At 48.4% G+C, this 20,972-nt stretch overlaps 1 protein-coding gene across 5 annotated transcripts in view; it reads right to left on the bottom strand.

Moving 5' to 3' along the window:
* CYTH1 (cytohesin 1) overlaps positions 1–20,972 on the bottom strand; it is a 96,086-nt gene that overhangs the window by 17,495 nt on the left and 57,619 nt on the right. For all 5 annotated transcript variants that reach the window (XM_023729206.1, XM_023729208.1, XM_023729205.1 and 2 more), the window contains 3 exons: positions 7,687–7,769; positions 5,928–5,992; positions 211–277 (listed from right to left, as the gene is read on the bottom strand). In XM_023729206.1, coding sequence (XP_023584974.1) covers positions 211–277; positions 5,928–5,992; positions 7,687–7,769 — 215 coding nt within the window. Of the gene's footprint in view, positions 1–210; positions 278–5,927; positions 5,993–7,686; positions 7,770–20,972 lie in introns of those variants that run through there.

Here is a 20,972-nt window from a genome sequence, read left to right as displayed (position 1 = left end):
TAAGTATCCTCGGACACTTGCCAACTGACACCAAGGGTCAGGAACTCACAGTTAGGAAGCGGGGCTTACAACTCAAGAGAACATGACATTTGCTCTACAAAGTGGCAGCATAACGTGTAAAGCTCAAGGAAACATCTTTGGGTTCTACCTGAGCACCATGAAAACTCCCATCTTAAAGACTACTGGCCAGTGCCCTCCCCTTCCACTCACCTTTTTAGGGTCCATGTTAAATTTCTTCCTGCCCATGGCTACGTGTTTGTTCCTCTGCATGTTCTTCCTGCAAAACAACCACCGGAGCCATCTCAGTACTCCAGGTGACTGGGAAGTGCCGAAAGACCAAGACACACCTACTCCTCACGTATCGGCAGAGCCACGTTCCAAAGGACAGTTGGTTATATTAAATGGCCTTATGTGAGAGTCGGGGGCCGTGCCCCATCTTTGGCATCAGTGTCCCTCCCACTATTTGCCTGCCCCCCGCTGCCCGCCCTGGGCGGAGACCTCACCCTCTTCCCTTTCTCCTCCCTTCCCGCCTTCCCCCCCCAACCTCCCCAGCACCTTCCGGCCCTCGCCCAGCCTCCCCCTGCCTGCCCACGAACTCATGTCATCCTGCTGTCACCCTGTGCCTCTGTGGCTGGACCAAGACGTCACGGACAAACGGGACAAGGTGTCCCGCTGCCGGTTGGCCGCCGTCCCTTGTGTGGCCTGGTTGTCGCTGGGGCCTCTGGTGTATCATGCTGGGTGGCCTGTGGAGGGTGCGCCAGGCCTGGCCACGGTCCCACGTGGGGCTCCGACCATTGGAGGCTCTGCCAGAGAATTCTTTCAAAGTAGTTGTAAATGGGAGATGTCGCTAAGTGAGGAGCAGGTGCGATTCCCACAGGCACAGACAGTGCTGGAGAGCTCCCTCCAGGTGCGCAGCCGGCACGCTCTGGCTTGAACCCTGAAAGGCAGCCTGAGGGTCTGGCCGGCCTCCATGCTCAGCTGTCGCCTCTATGCCAAATAAGCCGTTTTCTTTTTTTTAAGATGATTAAAGAAAAACTTTATTAAGGTATAATTTATATACCATATAATAATACACCCATTTTAAATGTCCATTGGAATGATTTTTAGTAAGCTTAATAAATTGTGCGACCATCACCATAATCCAGTTTTAGAACATTTTCATCATCCCAGTAAAATTTCTCACGACCACGTACAGTTAATCTCCATTCCAGCTCCCAGCCCCGGGCCCCCGTTAATCTCTCTGTCTCCACAGACTGGTCTTTTTCAGACACATCATGTAAACAGAACCAGACGGTATGTGGAGTTTCGTGTCTGGTTTCTTCTGCTTAGCATGTGTCTTTGAGGTTTATGCATGTCGTAGTATGTATCAGTCCTTCATTGCTTTTTATGGCTAAATAATATTCCACTAAGGAGCCTTGGTGGTGCAATGGTTAAGCACTTGGCTGCTAATCAAAAGGTCGGCGGTTTGAACCCACCAAGTGGCTCTGCAGGAGAAAGACCTGGCAATCCGCTCCCATAAAGATTACAGCCTAGAAAACCCTATGGGGCAATTCAACTCTGTCATACAGGGTCACTGTGAGTTGGAACTGACCTGACAGCACACAACAACAACAGTAATATTCTGCTGTATGGACACACCTCGTTCTGTGTATCTGTTCACCAGGTGGTGGACGTGTGAGTTGTTTCCCTTTGAGGGCTAGTGTGACTAATATGGTTATAAACATCTATGTACGAGCCTTTGTGTGTATGTATGTTTTCATTTCTCCTGGGTAGCAGATCCCCAGGAGTGGACATTGCTGGGTTGTACGGTACATTTATGTTTAACTTTTTAAGAACCTGCCAAATGAACAGTGGTTTTCTTGACTGTGCATCAGAATGAAAAATGCAGATTCCCAGACCATATTTCTCCCAGTGTGGGCCCACACCAGCAGCTCCTTGTCCCCTGCCCTGCATCCTTACCCCTTCCCAATTCAGAGTCACAGCTCTAGACCACCGCCCTAAATGTCAGCAAACTACAGCCTGTGGGCCAAATCTGGCCCCTGGAACACAGCCACACCATTCGCTTACATGTGACTGCTTCACACTACAAGGCAGCGTTGAGTGGTCATCCGGAGAACGTGTGGCCCGCAAAGCCTAAAATATTTACTGTGTGGCCCTTTACAGAAGAGACCACTGACCCCTGCTCTAGACCACCAGGACAGCACCATGACAAACACTGCCAACCCTTCTGGTATATAACAAAATAATAACATAGAATTATTCCAAGCAGCTCTGGAATGAATATAATAAAACCAAACTGCATTAACAAGGCTACATCAGGGCAAATTTAATTGGCTGTTTAATCATTTCTGTTCTAAATCCAGGAAGATTACTTTGATCAGTATTTCCAAACAAATACCACAGAGAAAACTCTGGTTCATGATTTCCACTGAGAGTGGTATGGCAATTTTAGGGGCACCCAGAGAAGCAAGACGCATACTGCTAAGGCATCTCACTGTGCTTCAGCCTGGTCCCAAATGGGGCTTTCCTGTGGCCACCAGCAAGTACAGCACAGAGCCCTAACTTCACATACTTACACTCCCAGATCTCCACCAGTTACAGTCACAGTCTTACCTGGGATACTAATTTCACTAGTTGGTCAGCTGGCTCCTTAAGCTGTCCAGTCCCGAGACCCCACCATGCTGGCTCAGGCCCTGGAGCATTTCTCTAAGGGGCTTTCCCCATTTTCTACATTCGGGTTTTACATCCTGACAGGACATCCCAAACACAACAGTTACGTTACTGTTACTACATCGCCTCAATTAACTAATACGCATAAGTTTTAGAAAGTGTTAAATCTTGCAGTAGGTATATAAGTATATTATTTCTAGTTGCTTACATAGCTACAAAATGGCAGCATCAGGCCTTCGACTGAAAATATGACAGCCCTCCTTTGGGAAAGTCAGAACTAATGTAACGCCTTTCTGGAGAACACATCCACGCTAAGTCAGAACAATCTGTCTTTATTTCCAGGGGTCTGCAAATAACTCCCCTCTTCAAGGCTTTCAATACAGGAAAACCATTTTAGGTTCCAGATTTTTTAAAAATAGCCTACTTACCACACCCTGACTTACAGCTTCAGATGCAACTGCTGAGAGCTACAAATCCCTACAAGCTAGCTGAGGATTTTAGGGTGCCTAATCATTCACATTCCTGGTGCCTACATTTCCCTGGTGCACTGTGATCATCCACAGAGAATTAATGCAGCAAAACGGAACAACACACTGCGTTCTGAATGTGCATTGCAGACTGCAAAATACACAGGAAGGAGCCAACACCAAGGTATCAGCAAGGGTTATCCCTGCGATGGGGGATTATGGGAAATTTGTTTTCTTCATTCCTTTCTGTATCTTACCAACTTTCTGCAATAAACATGCATTACCTTTATCGTCAGAAGAAAAGCTAGTTTCTTCCCATAAACCATTGCCATGGAGTCGATTCTAACTCAGAGCGACCCTACAGGACAGAGTAGAACTGCCCCATAGGGTTTCCAAGGCTGTAAATGTTTTATGGAAGCAGACAATCACACCTGTCTCCTGTGGAGCAGCTGGTGGGTTCCAACTGCCAACCTTTTGGTTAGCAGCTGAGCGCTTAACCACTACATCACCAGGGTTCCTTGCTATTTTTTTTTTAAGTTTTAAAACGGCTACATCAGGGCAAATTTAATTGGTTGTCTAATCATTTTTGTTCTAAATCCAGGAAGATTACTTCGATCAGTATTTCCAAACAAATATCACAGAGAAAAGTCTGGCTCATGATTTCCACTGAGAGTAGCAACCAACAAAATGCATTTACAATTTACATCCAATAAAATGCATAAATCTTAAGTGAACATTTCAGTGGGTTCTGACAAGTGTAGATGCCCTGTGACCACCACCCCGACAGACACAGAGCACTCCCGTCTCCCCACAAGTCTCGCGAAGCCCTCTCTAACCAATCGACCCTCTCCACCACCTCAGGGGCGACAGACACAGAGCACTCCTGTCTCCCCAGAAGGCCCGCATAGCCCTCTCTAACCAATCGACCCGCTCCACCACCTCAGGAGCGACAGACACAGGGCACTCCTGTCTCCCCAGAAGGCCTGCGTAGCCCTCTCTAGCCAATCGACCCTCTCCACCACCTCAGGGGCAACAGACACAGAGCACTCCTGTCTCCCCAAAAGGCCTGCGTAGCCCTCTCTAGGCAATCGACCCTCTCCACCACCTCAGGGGCAACAGACACAGAGCACTCCTGTCTCCCCAGAAGGTGCACGTAGCCCTCTCTAGCCAATCATCCCTCTCTACCACCTCAGGGGCAACCATCCTTGGACCTCTACCATCACAGCTTGGTTCTGCTGTTCCAGAGCCTCATGGGAATGGAAGCATACGGTACATCTGGCTTCTCTCATTCCTGTTGGTGACAGCCACCCATGCTGCTGCATGTTAGTAGTTCACTCCTTTGTGCTGCTGAGTCACAATCTGTTGTAAGACTGTACACGTGACCTCAATCTGTTCATCCATTCACCTGTTGGTAGACTTTTAGGCTATTTTCAGGTTTTGGCTGTTTTAAACAAGAATGCTATAAATATTCTTGTACAAGACGTTTTGTGAACACATTTTTATGTCTCTTGGGTATAGACCTAGGAGTTGAATTGCTGGGTCACAGCGTAGGAATATGTTTAAAGGAATCACCACACCATTTACCCAAATGGTTATACAATTTTACTCTCACCAGTACTTGCCAGCACTAGGTACCACCAGTGCTTTTACTTTTGCCATCCTAGTGGGTGTGAAGTGGCCTCTCATGGTAGTTTTAAGTTGCATTTCCTTCTGACCAATGATGTTGAGCATCTTTCATGTGCATACTGTATTTCTTTTGTGAAGTGTCTGTTCAAGTTTGTTGCCCATTTTTTATTTGGGCTGTCTTTTTATTGTTGAGCTGTATGAGCTGTTTACATATCCTGGGTACGAGTCCATTTTCAGACATGCATATTACAAATATTTTCTCCTAGTCTGTCGCCTGCCTGTTCATACCCTTTAGAAGTACCTTTTATAACAGCATAAATTTTAAATTTTGACGAACTCCGATTATCAGTTTTTTAAGCTGCAATTTGTTAAATGGAAAGTAAGAAAGCTGTAATCCAAGCTGAAGAGACAGAGGTAGGGAGTGATGAGCTGGCTGCTTTCTACACAACACCCAGCTTCACTAACGCCTGATGGCACCGCCCACAAGTTTAAAATAACAAAAGCAAACAGCCTTATGAAGCCAGACAGGGAGACTTAGGCTTAGAAAAATACAGACGTGTAGAGAATTGGAAGCAGCCCGTTTATTGCATTAAACAGTTAGAAAACGGTCTGGGAACTCCATTCAAACCTAAACTCTCAAAGTCACTAACATTTCATGTAGTTAAAAGAAAAAAAGAAAACAAAACACAAAAAAACCTGCAAATACTCCTTGTCGTTTTGCACTGTAATTTCATTTCTACATTCTCTCCTCTTATGAGTTTGGGAGCCACAGACAAGCTTGTGGTTTTACCCAGACAAAACTGGGCACCAGCCTTTTGAAAGTGTACTCGTAATTATTAGTTAAGCTTTTCCTTTACACAAGGAAAAACAGAACCTTTAAAACACACACACAGTGGACAACAGAGCAGAAGACGCAGCAATTTGCACAAAAATTCAAGGGTGGTTTTAGGCTTTCTGGGACCGTGGGTGTTATCTAGCCCCTCCATTCAGGAGCTCCTGCACCAGAGGCTGGAGGGCAGAAAGCGTGGCATGTATGTGCTTGTAGGAAAAGCAGAAGGACAGAAAGCCGACTTTCTCCTTAAAGGTGCCACATAAGCACCATCACAGGCTGGTGCATTTAGAAGACACAGCCTCAAAAGCCACCCAGCAGCAGGGCAGACTCACCTTTCTTCTGTGGATCCCAGGTTCTCGATTTCATTAGCTACTTCTGCTATCTCATCCTTCAGCCTCTACAAAATAAACAGTCCAAAATGACCAGGAGAAAAAGGCCCAGACCAAACCTGAATTTCTGCAATCTTACCTAAGTCCCACCAACCAAGACACAAAACACAATAAGACAAACAATAATTTCAAATAGTCAATCAGGAAAACTCATTCATTTAACAAATATTTATTGAGCCGCTCCCAGATGAGAAGCATTCTTGAGAATACAAAGGGGAAAAGATATAGCTCCTGACTGCAAGGAGTTTACAGTCTAGGAAAGTAATTAATAATCATATACTATGTGTAAAAAATGTCCCTGGAGAAGGACATCATCTGGGTAAAGTACTCGGCAAAAAAGAGGAAGACCGTCGACGAGATGAACTGACACAGTGGCTGCAACGATGGGCTCAAACATAACAGTATCGTGAGGACCAGGCAATGTTTCATTCCGTTGTACAGGGGGTCACTGTGAATCGGAACTGACACAACGGCACCTAACAACAACAGTAACGAATGGACATTCAACCCCAAAACTGGCTGCCTCGATACAGCCTATCAGGTCAGATTTGTTGTTTACTAAACACAAGGATGACAGAACACCCTTAATAAACTACCGTGCTCCCAGGCTGCTGGGCCAGCAATAGTTCACTGGGCCAACAATGCCCCTTAGTGGCTAGTCAAGGGACTGCCAGTACAAGGCCTTTCCGTTGCCATCCTCCCTACCCTTGGCAAGCCTGCCCTCAGAACAGAGGGACTGCTAAACTTGCCTAGCATTTACCAGTGAAACAGGAATCCAGTAATTAGTGAAAACTACCAAAACAGATTCAAACCAACAACTGGAGCAAGTAAAGTTTTTCCTCTCCACACTGCCACTTAGTGGTTACAGGCCAGCCTCCTCCCTTTCCCTGGCCCTGAGCTCCCAAAGGTTTTACCAAGAATTCTAGCAGACTAATATTTGCCACGTCAAGGGCTAGAATAATCCAACCAGTGACTACTATAACTTATTTCCTATGAAGTTTGGCAGTTCTGAAAAGGAACTTCGAAAAATATTAATAAAATAGTTATCACTGATTAAAACATCTCCTAGGGACCAGAAGGAGCCCTGGCGGCGCAGTGGTTAAGAGCTCGGCTGTTAACCAAAAGGTTGGCGATTTGAATCCACCAGCCGCTCCCTGGAAACCCTCTGGGGCAGTTGTGAGTCAGAATCCACTTGATGGCAATGGGTTGTTGTTTGTTGTTTAGGGACCAGAAATTATGCTAAGACCTTTATAAATATTAAGTCATTTAATCCTTACAACAACCTGTGAAGCAGGTATTTTCATACATAGCTTACAAAAAGAAGAAATCGAAATTCAAAGAACTCAGCATTCTCCCTCTGAGATCACCAGACTAGTACGCGGCAGAGCCCAGCGCTCATGTCCTAGGCCCTCTCTCCCCACTCCCAGCATGCACTGGGCAACCAGCAGCGAGAAGGAGGCTCAGGAGGCAGGAGACGTGGGCTTCACTCTGCTCCAACAGCTGGCCATCTGTGTGATTCTCCTGAGACTCCATGTTCTCACGGGAAGTGGAGGTGATTATCAAACCTACCCCATGCTCACAACGGCAGTGAGAGCAGGCCAGGAAAGTATGGAGAAGATACTCTGTGCAGGACACACTCCCACCCAGACACAAACGTGTGGCTGCTCCGTGTGTGTCAGGAAGGCCTCCACCGCCCTCCTACCTGTATGTCGGCCAGCAGCTCCTGCTTCCGGCGGCGGATGTTCTGCAGCTCCTGGCGCTCCTCTGGAGTCAGGTCACTGGGAACTAGAGAGAGAGAGACAGAGAGAGAACTGTTACAGCAGAGCTTCTATCTCAGCAAAAACAAAGACACCATTGGAAATCCAGATGCCACAAAAGGAGAAAGATACTGAGAAAGACGCCAGAAGCCAGTTTCAGAAATAACCAACTGCTAAGAATAGTTCTGGTCCATTTTCAGGTTTACCAGAGAGAGGAAAGGCCTTAAGTCACAGCGAGGAGCTCTTAGAAAAGAACGCTTAGAAGGGAAAAGAGAGAGAAGACAGCCTTACAGCCTCGTCAGGTCAGCTTTGAGCGGGAGAGGAAGACTGCTGGCTGAGTGCCTCCCCGTTTTTCACAAACTCTCACAGCTGGGGGACTTCAGGCCCTGCCTCCCTTATCGTCCAGAAAGGACCAGCACGGCCTCAGGGGGCTCAACTCCAACACGGGAAGATGCCCACAAAACCCTTACCTGGGGAGGGGGTGAGCTGCAAGCTCTGTGAACAGCTCTGTGCCATTTCCGTGGGGGAAGGAGACCACACGTAGAGAAAGCTTAGTTCTGGGCCGTGGGACTGCGGAGGCTTCTCCTTGCTGCCTAACACCCTTCCACGCTGTTGGAATGATGCTCTGAAATGAGCTCATCGCCAGCCAAAGTTGTGCCATTCACAGTCCACCATGCGCCTCGTCTGCGTCCCCCCAGTGTTCCAACTCCTCCCCTCTAGGAAGAAAGCCCTCTTAGATGACCCTTCTGAATGTGCTGTGGGAAGTCACTGGCCAAGTGGGAAGGACGGGTTGAAATCGGGCAAACCTGGGTTCACACGCTAGCCCCAATCTACCCCGTACTGGCTAGGTGACTTTGGGCAACTGACTTCACCTCTCTGAGCCAGTTTCACCATCAATAAGGTGGGGATACATCTCTCACTCATGCGGCTGCTGTGAGGATGAAATAGAACAGACTAACTGATGCGCCTCAAACCCTACCTGGGGCTTAGAAGGAGCTCAGTATCAGCTCTTCTTCCCTCCTCCGTGGCCAAAGTCCCCAGAGCAGGGTGCACACCTTTCTGTCTGTCCAGCAGGCGGCTGCATTACAGCCCCACTGTGTGACAGTGGGCCAAGAGCCACAGGTGGCCACTAAGCACCTGTGATGTGACCAGCCTCACCTGAGGTATGCTGCAAGTGTGAAATACACACCAGACTGTGTACCGAAAAAAGGGTAAACTGTCGCTAATGTTTTATATTGATTACACATTAAAAAAGGAGCCCTCGTGGTGCAATGGTTTAAGTGCTTGGCTGCTAACCAAAAGGTTGGTGGTTCGAACCCACCACCGGCTCCCCAGGAGAAAAGACCTGGCGATCTGCTCCCGTAAAGATTACAGCCAAACCTTAGAGGGCAATGAGCTTATGTTAAAGGGAGAGGAACAACTCAGAAGTGGAGGGTGACAATGGACGCACAACTCGGAGAATGTGATTAATGTCACGGAACTGTACACGTAGAAACGTTTGAACTGGTGTATGTTTTGCTGCGTATATTCTCAACAACAACAGAAAAACGATCGCTGCCAAGAAAGCCCTATGGGGCAGTTCTACTCTGTCACACGGGGTCGCTGTAAGTTGGAATTGACTCGACAGTGCCCAACAACATACACTGAAATCATAATAATTGGATGTAATGATTAAATAAAATGAGTGTGTTAATTGATTTCCCCAGGGCTACTCGAAAACAAAACGCATCGGCAGCTCGCACTCTGTTTCTAGCGGACAGCACTCAGAGCTGGAGTCACATCACTGCCTGAGCACAGCTGGGACATACTCCCCACTTGTGGCTGTGAAATTTAGTCTATTACATTCAGGGAAGAGGTACTTTCCCCCAGTATTTCATAAACATCACTGAAGGTAACCAAGAGGGTAGAAGCATTAGACCACAATTAAGCCTACCAAACCAAACCCATTGCCGTTGAGTAGATTCCGACTCATGGTGACTCTACAGGACAGAGCGGAACTGCCTCGTAGGGTTTCCAAGCAGTGGCTTGTGGATTCAAACTGCCGACCTTTTGGTTAGCAGACACAGCTCTTAACCACTGTGCCACCAGGCTTTCCGATTAAGCCTACAGCATGGGCTAATCATCTACTTAGAAAAGCGGCTTCTTCCTTTTTCCCAGCTATTCCCCAGTCTTCTCTAGAAAAGTGCTTTTTAAACTTGTCCAAGCCCCACAGTAAGAAATGTGTCTTATGTCACAACCCAATCGTCCATACACAAAATATCAGAAACAATACTATCATGTGAAACACGCTTCTATCTTCGGTTGGTTGACGTTTTAACAGTGGTTGGAACGCACTAGATGGATTTCACAGCCCATCCAACACACGGAGTCCTGTAGACAAAAAACACTACTTCTCTAGAGGCTGAAAGAGACAGCCACTCTTGTGAGTTCTGTATGAACCCCCAAATATTCCAACAGACCCCCTAAATCCCACTCACGTCCTCCTCCGAGCAGTGGCCCTGAACTGTGTCCCCCTGAGCCTCCCGGCACCATTGTCAAAGGCCTCCTGCAGGTACTGGCACCTCTGTAAGCTGCTGAGCTGAGAATTCAGGAGAAATTTAGGCTAGCAGCAAATTAACTCTATTTAGAGTAAAAACTACTTTGAAACCCAGCACGAACTCTACTGATACATCTCCTACTCTAGAGAAAAGGACATCATGCTTAAAGGATATCATTCCAAGTTTACCAGAAATATTTCTAGCCCATGAAGACAAGACAATCCCTTTAAGAAATTAATTTTCTGAGGTTCTAGGAGACACATATTCATTCTAAAACAACTTGTGAAAATTTGGGGCAACAGTCCACTTTTTAAAATAGCTATTCCATGGGGGAGGATCAGTAATTGGTCTTTGATTTTAACACTACAGAAACTGGTTTAATCAGATCATCAACAAGTCTCTTTATCCAAGTAGAGCTAAGACTAAATTCAAGATCCTCATAACGAGGCTGATGAAGAACCATCACGTAGAACAGTTTCTATCTCAAGACTACCGTGTGCCCTGAGAGCCCAACTGGGATCACGCTAAACTGGAAAGGCTCTGTGGTTGCTTTCCTTTCAGAATCTAAGCACCAACAATTCTGGATTAGTATCCACATGTGACAGCTTTTCTAGAGGGCCACACTCTAGTTTCTATATGGTAAATCCAAGTACCCCTTGTAAGCCTCCCTTCCAAGATACTAGTATTAAAAAAATAGCAAAAGACATAAATCTACAACATCAAAGAGCACGGGAGAGGGGTCATCAGAAGAGATTTCAACAGATTTCCAGAGAGGAAGTGCTGATACTTCTAGAATGTAAACTCCACAGGGCAGGGACCTTGCAATGCCTTGTCAACGATGATGTCTGTGGTGGCACAGTGGTTAAGAGCTTGGCTGCTAATCAAAAGGTCAGCAGTTCAAATCCACCAGCAGCTCCTTGGAAACCCTATGGGGCAGTTCTACTCTGTCCTATAGGGTCGCCAAGAGTTAAAATGGACTCTGCGGCACCGGGTTTTAGCAAGGTGCCTAGTACATAAAAGATTCTGAATATGTATTTATTATCAGGTAAAAACAAAAGAATGGAACTGACTTTCTGGTGAGACAGCCCAGGGCAAAGCTCTCTATATTCTAACATTTGACCAGTTGCCATCGAGTCAACCCTAACTCATGGCAACCTCACGTGTGTCAGAATAGCCCTGTGCTCCGCAGGGTTTTCAATGGCTGATTTTTTTAGAAGTAAATTGGCACCTTCCTTCCAAGGTGCCTCTGGGTGGACCTGAACCTCCAACCTTTCAGTTAATAGTCAAACATGTTAACCCTTTATACACCCCAGGGGCTCTCCATTCTAACATTTAGGAGACCTAATATTACCCTATAGCAAAGTAGGCTCTTGGCCTCTCACCCAGAGCAAAGCCTTACTTACTATTAAGCCCCACCGCACACACAGGGCTTCTACTTCACCTAGCTACTGCTTCTTCCTTACACTTACAGAGATAACCTAGGATCATCGGCTACTAGAGGGAAACCTATAGCATAAATGAGAAAGAGCAAGACAGGAAACAGAAAAACCAACCCTGGAGCAAACAGGGATAATTACGGAAACAAAAGAAAAGAACAGGACTTTCACTAAAACACAATAAACCATTTAAAAAAGAAAACAAGAACAGGAAACTCTGAAAAAGGAACAATCAGAGAAGAAGAATAAGCTCTTGGAATTAAACAGCCGCTTCACCTCCCGAAATAAGGAAAAAAGTTAGGGCACTCTTGCAGAACAAAGAACAAAATGACTTGAAAATGAAACTATAAGCACAATTGAAAGTGTCCATCAACTCATTCAGGCTACAATTTTTTTTTTTTTTAATCCTACAGAGAAACGTAATAGTAAAAATTCAGAAGCCAAGATTAAAGAAGATCCTAAACCTCTACAGGGTGGAGAGGGGGGGTCCGACCACCAACAAAGGAAGCAGCAGCTGCCAGTGTCGCGAGGGGTAACAGTGGTATTGGAAGACAGTGGAAAGGGGCTTTCAAAGTTCCAAATGACAATCATCTGGGCCGTAGAATTCTCAGACACATGGGAGAGCAAAACAGAATCACTTCAGACACAGAAGGACTAAGTTCATCTTCCACGCGCTTTCTCCCGAGAAGTCACTTCAAGAAGAGGAAGATGTGGCTACAGGAACAAGGGAACCGACTCAGGGGCCTAAGGGTAACCAACACCCGGCTTACACCCACTCACACGGGATGGACAGGATGGACGTGAGACCTGATGGGGGCACGAAGCCGTCAAAAAAAATAAAATGGATTTCAAACAAGGGAACGAATGAGAAAGTGGCTTAGAAATATCTGTAATATGAGAAGGTGGTATTCAGCCTCTTCCCAACAAGGTTAAAAGGCAATTGGAAACAGGAAAAACAAAAACCAAAGGAAATCAACATATAAATGAGGAAAGCCACACTGTGGCAAGATTTTGAGCAGTCTCCACTTGACCTTGACGCTAGGCACCGCTTCCTCTGAGTGGGATCGGAAGCACAGAGAAAGAACTTCATTCGCAGCTGGGGCCTGCAGTGAGCACTGTTTACCTTCTTATAACAGCACTGTTTGCTGGTTTTTACAGTTAGACTCAGCCTGTGGACAAAGCATAAAAGACCAACCTAGGCTAAAGAACAAAAGTTGTGTTACCAATTCTGATTGTGAAGTGAAAGCAGAGTTGACCAGTTTGAAGGCTGGGAGGGCGGGAAGAGAGGCCAGTGGAGAGAAAAGGAGGGGTGCCCACAGCTTCCTCTTACAAAACGGGGAGTCAGGAGGGACCGCTAGGAGACAGATGATGGACAAGAAAGAGAAGTTTTAAATCTATTTACGGAGGCTTTTAGGGTAAAATAAAACCAAACCCACCGCTGTCCAGTCCATTCCAACTCATAGTGACCCTACAGCACAGAGCAGAACTACCCCAAAGGGTTTCTGAGGCTGTCAGTCTTTACAGAAGCAGACTGCCACATCTTTCTCCCACAATGCGGCCGGTGGGTTCAAACCACCGACCTTTTGGTTAGCAGGTGAGTGCTTTAATTACTGTGCCACCGGGACTCATATTTATGAAGGTTTCCAAGACAAAAACAAAGAACTCAAAATTGTGATAAAGCTATCAAAATGGACAGGGAGAGGGGGAAGGCAGACAATCATGTCAGCAAGCTTTATCCTCATCCGTCCGAGGAGAAAGTCGGGACAGAGTCTTTGACAAAATAATCAGTGGTATCAGAATAGGAAACATGAATTTGGCAGCACCCACCGGGAGATCTAAAGCCAGAAAAAGCTCACTAACAGTGGTAGCTTCTGGGGAGTGGGTCTGGGAGTAAAATGAGATGGGGCATAAGAACTGCTGGGTATTTGCTTTAAAAATAACGTATATGTACTACTGTAATTTAAAAATGGAAAATGAAAGTAACATGCGGCTGCTAGGAGAGACAGGCCTCCTCTATCCTAGGGGTCAGACTGGGAGGCTTCCAGCCAATCTGCAGTGCAAATAAACAATCCACTTATTCACATTTATTTTGCTCTAGTCTCCTGACACTAACCACATCATTTCTAAGTTACTTTTTTGTTCCATAGTTAGCAACTTGAAGCCACAATGCTGCTTCCCTTTGGTTCAACAAATCATCCAAGAACTTAAAAACAAACAACAACAAAAAGCCAATCTAGATCTCCGTTTCCTAAGGGAATTTTGCTTTATTTGAAGGAAGAAAAATCTAGCATTTTAAGAACTGTGTTTTCTCCTCCACATGGAACTTATCACTGCAACACCAAATTCTTCAATCCAAGCCTTCACCCTCACGTGCCCATGAGAAAAAGAAACATTCCAAAGACAAAATGTTTGATTTCATCCAACACCATAAAGACTCCAGACTTCTGCTGGAGAAACCAAGGAAGGGTGGGTTTCTACAGTTTTGGCTGATGTCCTGAGGACCCCGAGAAGACCCCAGCCCAGGACAGGAAGGAGACCTGGCCCTCAGAGATGATTCATATACAGGCGTCTGGGGGAAGGTAACATCCGCACTCGGACAGGGCACCTATCTGTGTGGCTTCTTTTCTGCGTAGCCGTTAGGGTTAATCGTATGGGCCAGATGGCAGAGCAACAAACAACTCCTCCCTCCCCCCGCGGCCATGTGCTGCTGCCAGGCTTCTGCCAGGGAAGCAGTAAGCCCTGTTCTCTTTAAGAGCATGGCAGCGGGGGAGGGCGGCGGGTTTGCCCCGGGTGCCCCGCCACCAGCCTGAGCACAAAGTGGGCAGGAGAGAACAGATTTGCCACCACGCAGCTCCCGTGGGCTCGCAGGTGGCCCAGCCATCTCCTGGCCTTCCCCAGGGCCGGCAGGACCAGGGAGGCCAGACCTAAGGAATTCCTCCTGCAAAGGCTCATTTACAAAGTGTCCTGCTTGGAGTCACAGGGGCCGAGTCCAATGCCAGCCCCCTTACCATGCCTTTCCAGGGTTTCGATTTAATGAAGGGATTAGAGCAGCTACAATAACAAGGGGCCTTTGTGCTCACGGTGAATAGCAGAGCCACACGAGGGCAGCTGGCGGGTGTTTATTTATTTGGCTGCAGCTCTGCAGATTTTAGCATTTGGAGGCAGCAACCCCCGGCTGAAACAGGCTCCATGCAGGGCGTACAAAGGAGAATTGTCTTAAAGGGGCTGCGTCCCCTCACCCAGCCAGGGGACTGTACAGAAGCACATTGCAGGCTCCTGTGGACCTGCCGCCAACACTGCCCAGCCGCGGCGGATCCCCAGCAACACACCATTAGGTTACATGGGAAAAGCAGTTCTTCCCACAGGAGCTTATGCTCAGCAGCAGCCCGGTGGCTGTCAGCCACAAATTCCCGTGCGGAACATGGGACCCAAATTGTAGGTGTGCTTTAAGACCAAGACACTGCCTTTGAGGCCATCCTCCTGCCACCAGAGCCCTCTGCTGAGCGAGCATTACAGTAAGCCTCCACCTTCTTTCTGTTTTCTACCACAGTCGTTAACCGCCCTCCAAATGGAGGGAAGGTTCCAGGTTAAACCTGGCACAACAGGGAAGCGTTCACACAGTAACTGAAAAGTGGGCCCAGCATCCTCCTAAAGGCCGTCCCCATCTCTCATTTGTGGAGAGATGAATATACACAAAAGAGAAGGTCTCGAAGTCTCCCCCCAGGCCAAAGGGGTCATCTTTACTTCAAATATGCTTCACAGATGACCCCTTCCAGCCTACCGTGGGCCTGCCACCAGGGAAGACCTGCCGAAGCCCTCAGATTTGGACGGGCTGTGAACTCTGAACCTCGGCCCTGCTCCCTGCAGCAGCAACGGTGACACAGAGCCCCAGGCTCCATACTCCATAGAAACAGCCAGCTACTGACAAGCAGCCCCGCTGCCTTCAAGAGTGCAAATGCGGAAACCGCCCGCTTGGCAAGGGCCACATTTCTCCAACTAAGAAGCATCAACCCAAAGCCTGAGAACAAAGGGGCCGCAGGGTGAAGGGCAGGCGTGCAGGTGGTACCATCCAGTGCCCACTGACACGCACGTGTGGGGACCCTACTAGTTAATCCTACACAAAGCCGCCTCACTCTGAACACCCTATGGTGTGATCCCCTTGTCTCCCAGGAAATCCCGGTGGCTTGTAATCTGAAAAACTGGGACATACCAGAAAGAGTGGTGGCAAGCGCCTAGCCTCTCTGGGCCTCTTCTTCCCTCCGTTCGCTGTCAGCCCTGAGTTACAGGAAGGAGACAGTAAACACCTGACGTGCGCAGGTGCCCAGCAAACCCAGGCCCCTTCCTTTCTCTGTACATCTAGTTAATCTTCCTCTTTTTATCTTTTTTGCCGACTGTGTTATCACTGACTCATGCAATAAACAACACTGTTGAAGAGCGACAGGTCCTGTCAGTAGGAGCCAACAGTCCACAGGAAATGTCTAGACACGTGGACAATCTCGGGGCAGTACGTTAAGGAGGGATCATGCAGGATGGGACGGGACGCTGTGCGGACCCACAGCAGGGGCACCAAACCCAACCTCTGGGCTCCGGCGAGGGACTGTCAACTTCAGGGCCCTGGGACACACTGTCCGGGTCTAACCCAGCCCACACTTAGCAGCTGTGGAAGGCACACTTACTGTCTGGGCCTCAAGGCAAATAAAAGGTTGCTCTCTGTGCAGGGTGCTCTTTAAGTGGGACAACAGCTTCTACTCTAGAGGGAAATACAAATAACCTGAGTAATAGGTAATCTCGTCAATTAAAAATGGCAGGATAAGAAACAGAACCACCAGAACGGACACCGGGAGAATGTTCATGCATTGTGACAAATGTAACCAATGTCACTGAACAACCTGTGTAGAAATTGTTGAATGGGAACCTAAACCTCTGTGTAAACCTTCACTGAAAACACAATTAAATTTTATTTTTTTTAAAGTTGCAGGATAATACTTTGGTCTTTAAAAGCTAGTGAGTGGCCATCTAAGATGCATCAATTGGTCCCAACCCACCTGGAGTAAAGGAAAATGAAGAACACCAAAGACACAAGGAAAGTATCAGCCCAAGAGACAGAAAGGGCCACATAAACCAGAGACTGCATCAGCCTGAGACCAGAAGACCTAGATGGTGCCCGGCTACCACAATGACCGCCCTGACAGGGAACACAACAGAGTCCCTGATGGAGCAGGAGAAAAGTGGGGTTCAGAACTCAAATTCTAGTAAAAGGACCAGACTTAATGGTCTGACTGAGACTGGAAGAACCCTGGAAAACATGGCCCCCGGACTCTGTGTCAACCCAGCACTAAAACCATTCCTGAGGCCAACTCTTCAGACAAAGATTAGACTGGACTATGGGACATAAAATGATACTCGTGAAGAGTGTGCTTCTTAGCTCAAGTAGATACATGAGACTAAATGGGCAGCTCCTGTCTGGAGTTGAGACGAGAAGGCAGAGAGGGGCAGGGGCTGGTTGAATGGACACAGGAAACCAGGGGTGGAAAGGAGGAGTGTGCTGTCACAGTAGAGAGCAATTAGGGTCACATAACAATGTATGTATAAATTTTTGTATGAGAGACTAACTCGAATTGTAAACTTTCACTTAAAGTACAACAATAAAATAAAAAAAAAATGCAGGATAAGAAGACATACCTGTGGATTGCAGGTAAAGCAACAGACAGGAAAAAACGGTCAAGGATTAAACGATAACGACGAAACTCTTGCAGATTCTCACTACTACTGGGGAAGGGGCTGGTTTGGGGGGATTTTTTTTTTTCTTTCTCTCACCAAGAAGAGTAATTTTCAACATTCACAAAACTCTCAACTCCACGCTGACATCAGATATACAGGAGGTCAGACTTTTAAGACAGGGAGGGATAAGAACCCAACTAAGATTCAGGCAAAAGGCAACAGAAGAAAACACCCAAGAAGCCATCATGATTAGGGCACATGGCTGGGCACCTTACATTTAGAGAAGAAACACAGCTCAGAGTTCAGTGGACAGCTGTCAGGACACTGTCAGGAGTGAAGGCTACAGCAAGGGGAGAATGGGTGGGAAGGGGGCAAGCAGCCTGAGACCCCAACCCCACATGCTGGCAGTAACCTGTTGATGAGTTTACTTCTACTTGTGTGGGCAGTCTCTAAATTTTGGGAGACCAATTACATGCAAAACCACCCACTCTCCCACCTGTAAGTACATTAAAGATTTCATTACCATATTCTGCATTTTTCAAGAAAGTTTCCTGACTATTCTCAGACTCAAACAACTAACCTCACAAGTCCGGCCTCCTCAATTCTGAGACACAGCCCGGTGCTGAGGGGAGGAGGGGTTGGCAACTAAAAAGCTTGCACCTCGTTCCTCAGTGCCAGTTTTCACTTAGTAGATTTGTGACCTTGGGCAAATGGCCACCTCCCTGCCTGGTTTCCCCATGCATGGAATGGGGATGTCCTCTTCCCTGCCCTTTCCAATGAGAGAATGTCTATTAAAAAGCTCCATAAACTGTCTTGCAAAAGGAAGGCATTTTATCATCTTAACTGCGTGGTACAAACGGTTAATGCGCTTGGCTGCTAAAGGAGATTCAAGACCACCCAGGGGAGCCTTGGAAGAAAGGCCTGGTGATCTACTTCTGAAAAGTCAGCCATTAAAAACCCTTTGGAGCACAGCTCTACTCTGACACACATGGGGTCAAGGTCCCTACAGGTCAGAGTCGACTGGAAGGCAGTGGGTTTGGGTTTTTTGGTTTTCCTTACACAGAGAAGGGAATGAACACATTTTATTTAATAAATCCTGGAATTAGACAACTTAGTTTGCATAATGTTATGATTTAACCAGTTAACCAAAGGGAAATAAGGCCAAATTTTAAGTTAGTACAAGAAACTACGTTATAAAATTTTATCCTAAAAGTTTGCTTTAGAAAAACAAAGTTAACATCTGCTTTCAAGAAAAGCTCCATAACCCTTTCAAGAACCTGGATCCTCTCTAAAACCCTTCTGCAGCCGTTCCCCTGAGCACTGATGCTTCACATTAGGCCTCCGGCGCTGTTTGAAAGGCTCTGGGAACCATTTTCTTCCCTGGCCTCCTGGAGCAAAGCGGGGGACACCTTAACTCTGAGTCACTGCCAGTGGATCCCCAAGTCCTCCATGCTGGCCCCCTCCCCCCCACAGAGCAGAGGATGCGGGGAGGTGGGGGGCGGGGAGGTAGGGTGAGGCCTGCTGGCTGTCCCCTCCCTCGGCTGCAGCTGGCCACCACTGTCAGACCACACAGCTGTGCTACCACACCCCTCTCACAACCAAATGGACAAGGGCATTAAGAAGTCAGTCCTCTCCCTTGATCCTGAAACCTCCTTGTACCTGGCCCTTTGTAAGCCCCTGACTTCTGTGCATTTAAGCACTCTCCCTCAGGCTGGCAGCTGCAGTAGACTCAGGACAAATTGGATGTTCAGCTCCGTTTGTGTGTGCTGGGAAGAGGGCTGCCCGCGCCCAGCATGTCCCCAGGCCCTGAATGAGCACAGCAGAAGGTCCCGCGGTGGGCAGAAAGGGCAGAGTCACGCTGGATTTGCCCTCTGCCTTCTGCCTCTTATTTCTAACCTCACCCAAGCAGGGCCACTGAAATTGTTCTAGAAGACGCGGCACTGCATGCCTAAACATCTACCCAGCAGAGGAGTGAAAACCGCTAGGAGAGCAGGAACAGAACCGAAAGGTGGACACGCAGAGCACCCGCTGCCGCGGGCCTTGGGTGGGAGACATGGCTGATGGCAGCACAATGGAGATCGGACACTGCCCCCACATTCCCAGCACAGAACCATCCACATGGCCTCTTACCCCAGGCGCGGCCCCTCTCCTGCTGGCCCAGCGTCCTCGCCGGCCCTGCGCTGCACCATCAGCACAGCGGCAGGTCGGCGCGCTCCTCCTCAGAGGCCATGGTGGACGCGTCTGGCCCCACGGTCCCAGGCGGCTGGGTGTCCCCACGGCACGGGGTGGAGCAAGGGACGGTGCAGAGACAGCATGTGTGCCGGCACAGCCAGGGAGAGAACGGGGCGTCCGGGGAACAAAGGCGAGCGGGCGAGCAGGGGCGAAGGCGCAGTCCTGGTGGGGAAGGCCAGCTGGGGGCAGCGGAGGACGGTGCTGGAGCCGCTGCCCTGGAGCCGCTGCCCGGCTGATCCCGGCGCGTGTGCCGCTCGAGTCCTCGCAGGCTGATTTCCATGAATGCAATGACATTGCGGCCCCTCCCACTACTCCCCCATCTCAGCCTCCTGGGGAGGCGCGGGGGAGGGGAGGCGCAGCTAGCATTGGTTCCCAGCTGCACTTGCTGGTCTCCCTCCTGAGCAGCACAGCCCCATGGCTGCTTTCACTGGGAACACGTTAACCCTTCCCTGCTGGAAGGATGGGCTGTGCCGGGCGGAGGACACTGCCGCCCCTCCCGCACAAGGCCCACCCTTCCCACTGCTCTGCAGCACACCAGCAGGCACCGTGACACTGACCACAAGCACACATGGAAGCTTCCGGAAACACTCTCCTCGGCTTCTCTCCTCTGGAGGTCCTAAGCCCCCCATCTCCACTGGGATGCAATGTTGTATTCTAGCAAATTCTTGTTAGGATGAGTTAATCAAATGGTCCCTGGGGACGATGACAAAGATGGCTGGTGACAACAGTCGTCGCTACAGCCGAGAGCAGTAGCTCTCGAGCTTCAGAGGGTCCAGGAATCAGCCAGGGGTGGGGCCCCAGACCCCAAGAATGAAGTCCAGAGGCCCAGGGTGGGCCCACGGTAAAGCAGAACACAAGGTGGTAGGCGCAGGGGGTCTGTAGACCCCACTTGGAGGAACACTGCCTTAGACTAGTAAGGTGAGAGACATATGGTTGTAAAAACAAGTGCAAGATGAGCAAGGAGGAAAAAAAATCATTCCACTAGATCAAGGTTTCTCAGCCTTGACACTGTTGACCGTGGAGCAGGCCCATTCTCCGTGGTTGGGGCTGTCTTGGGCATGGTGGGGTGTTGAGCAGCATCCCTGGCCTCTGCCCACTAAATGCCAGTCCCGCGCCCCCCCGCAGTTGTGACAACAAAAAATGTCTCCAGACACTGCCAAGTGCCCCTGGGGGGCGGGGTTGGTGGTGGTAAAATTGCCCTCGTGGAGAACCACTGATCTAGATAAACAAGGAAGGGGGGGAATCTGAAAACATACTGCCAGTGCCCCACCCCCCAGTCTTCTGTCATTAAGAATTTGCTGCTAG

This window comes from Trichechus manatus, unplaced genomic scaffold, assembly GCF_000243295.1.
Source record: "Trichechus manatus latirostris isolate Lorelei unplaced genomic scaffold, TriManLat1.0 scaffold00028, whole genome shotgun sequence".
Lineage (NCBI taxonomy): Eukaryota > Metazoa > Chordata > Mammalia > Sirenia > Trichechidae > Trichechus > Trichechus manatus.
This window is presented reverse-complemented; position numbering and strand designations above follow the sequence as displayed.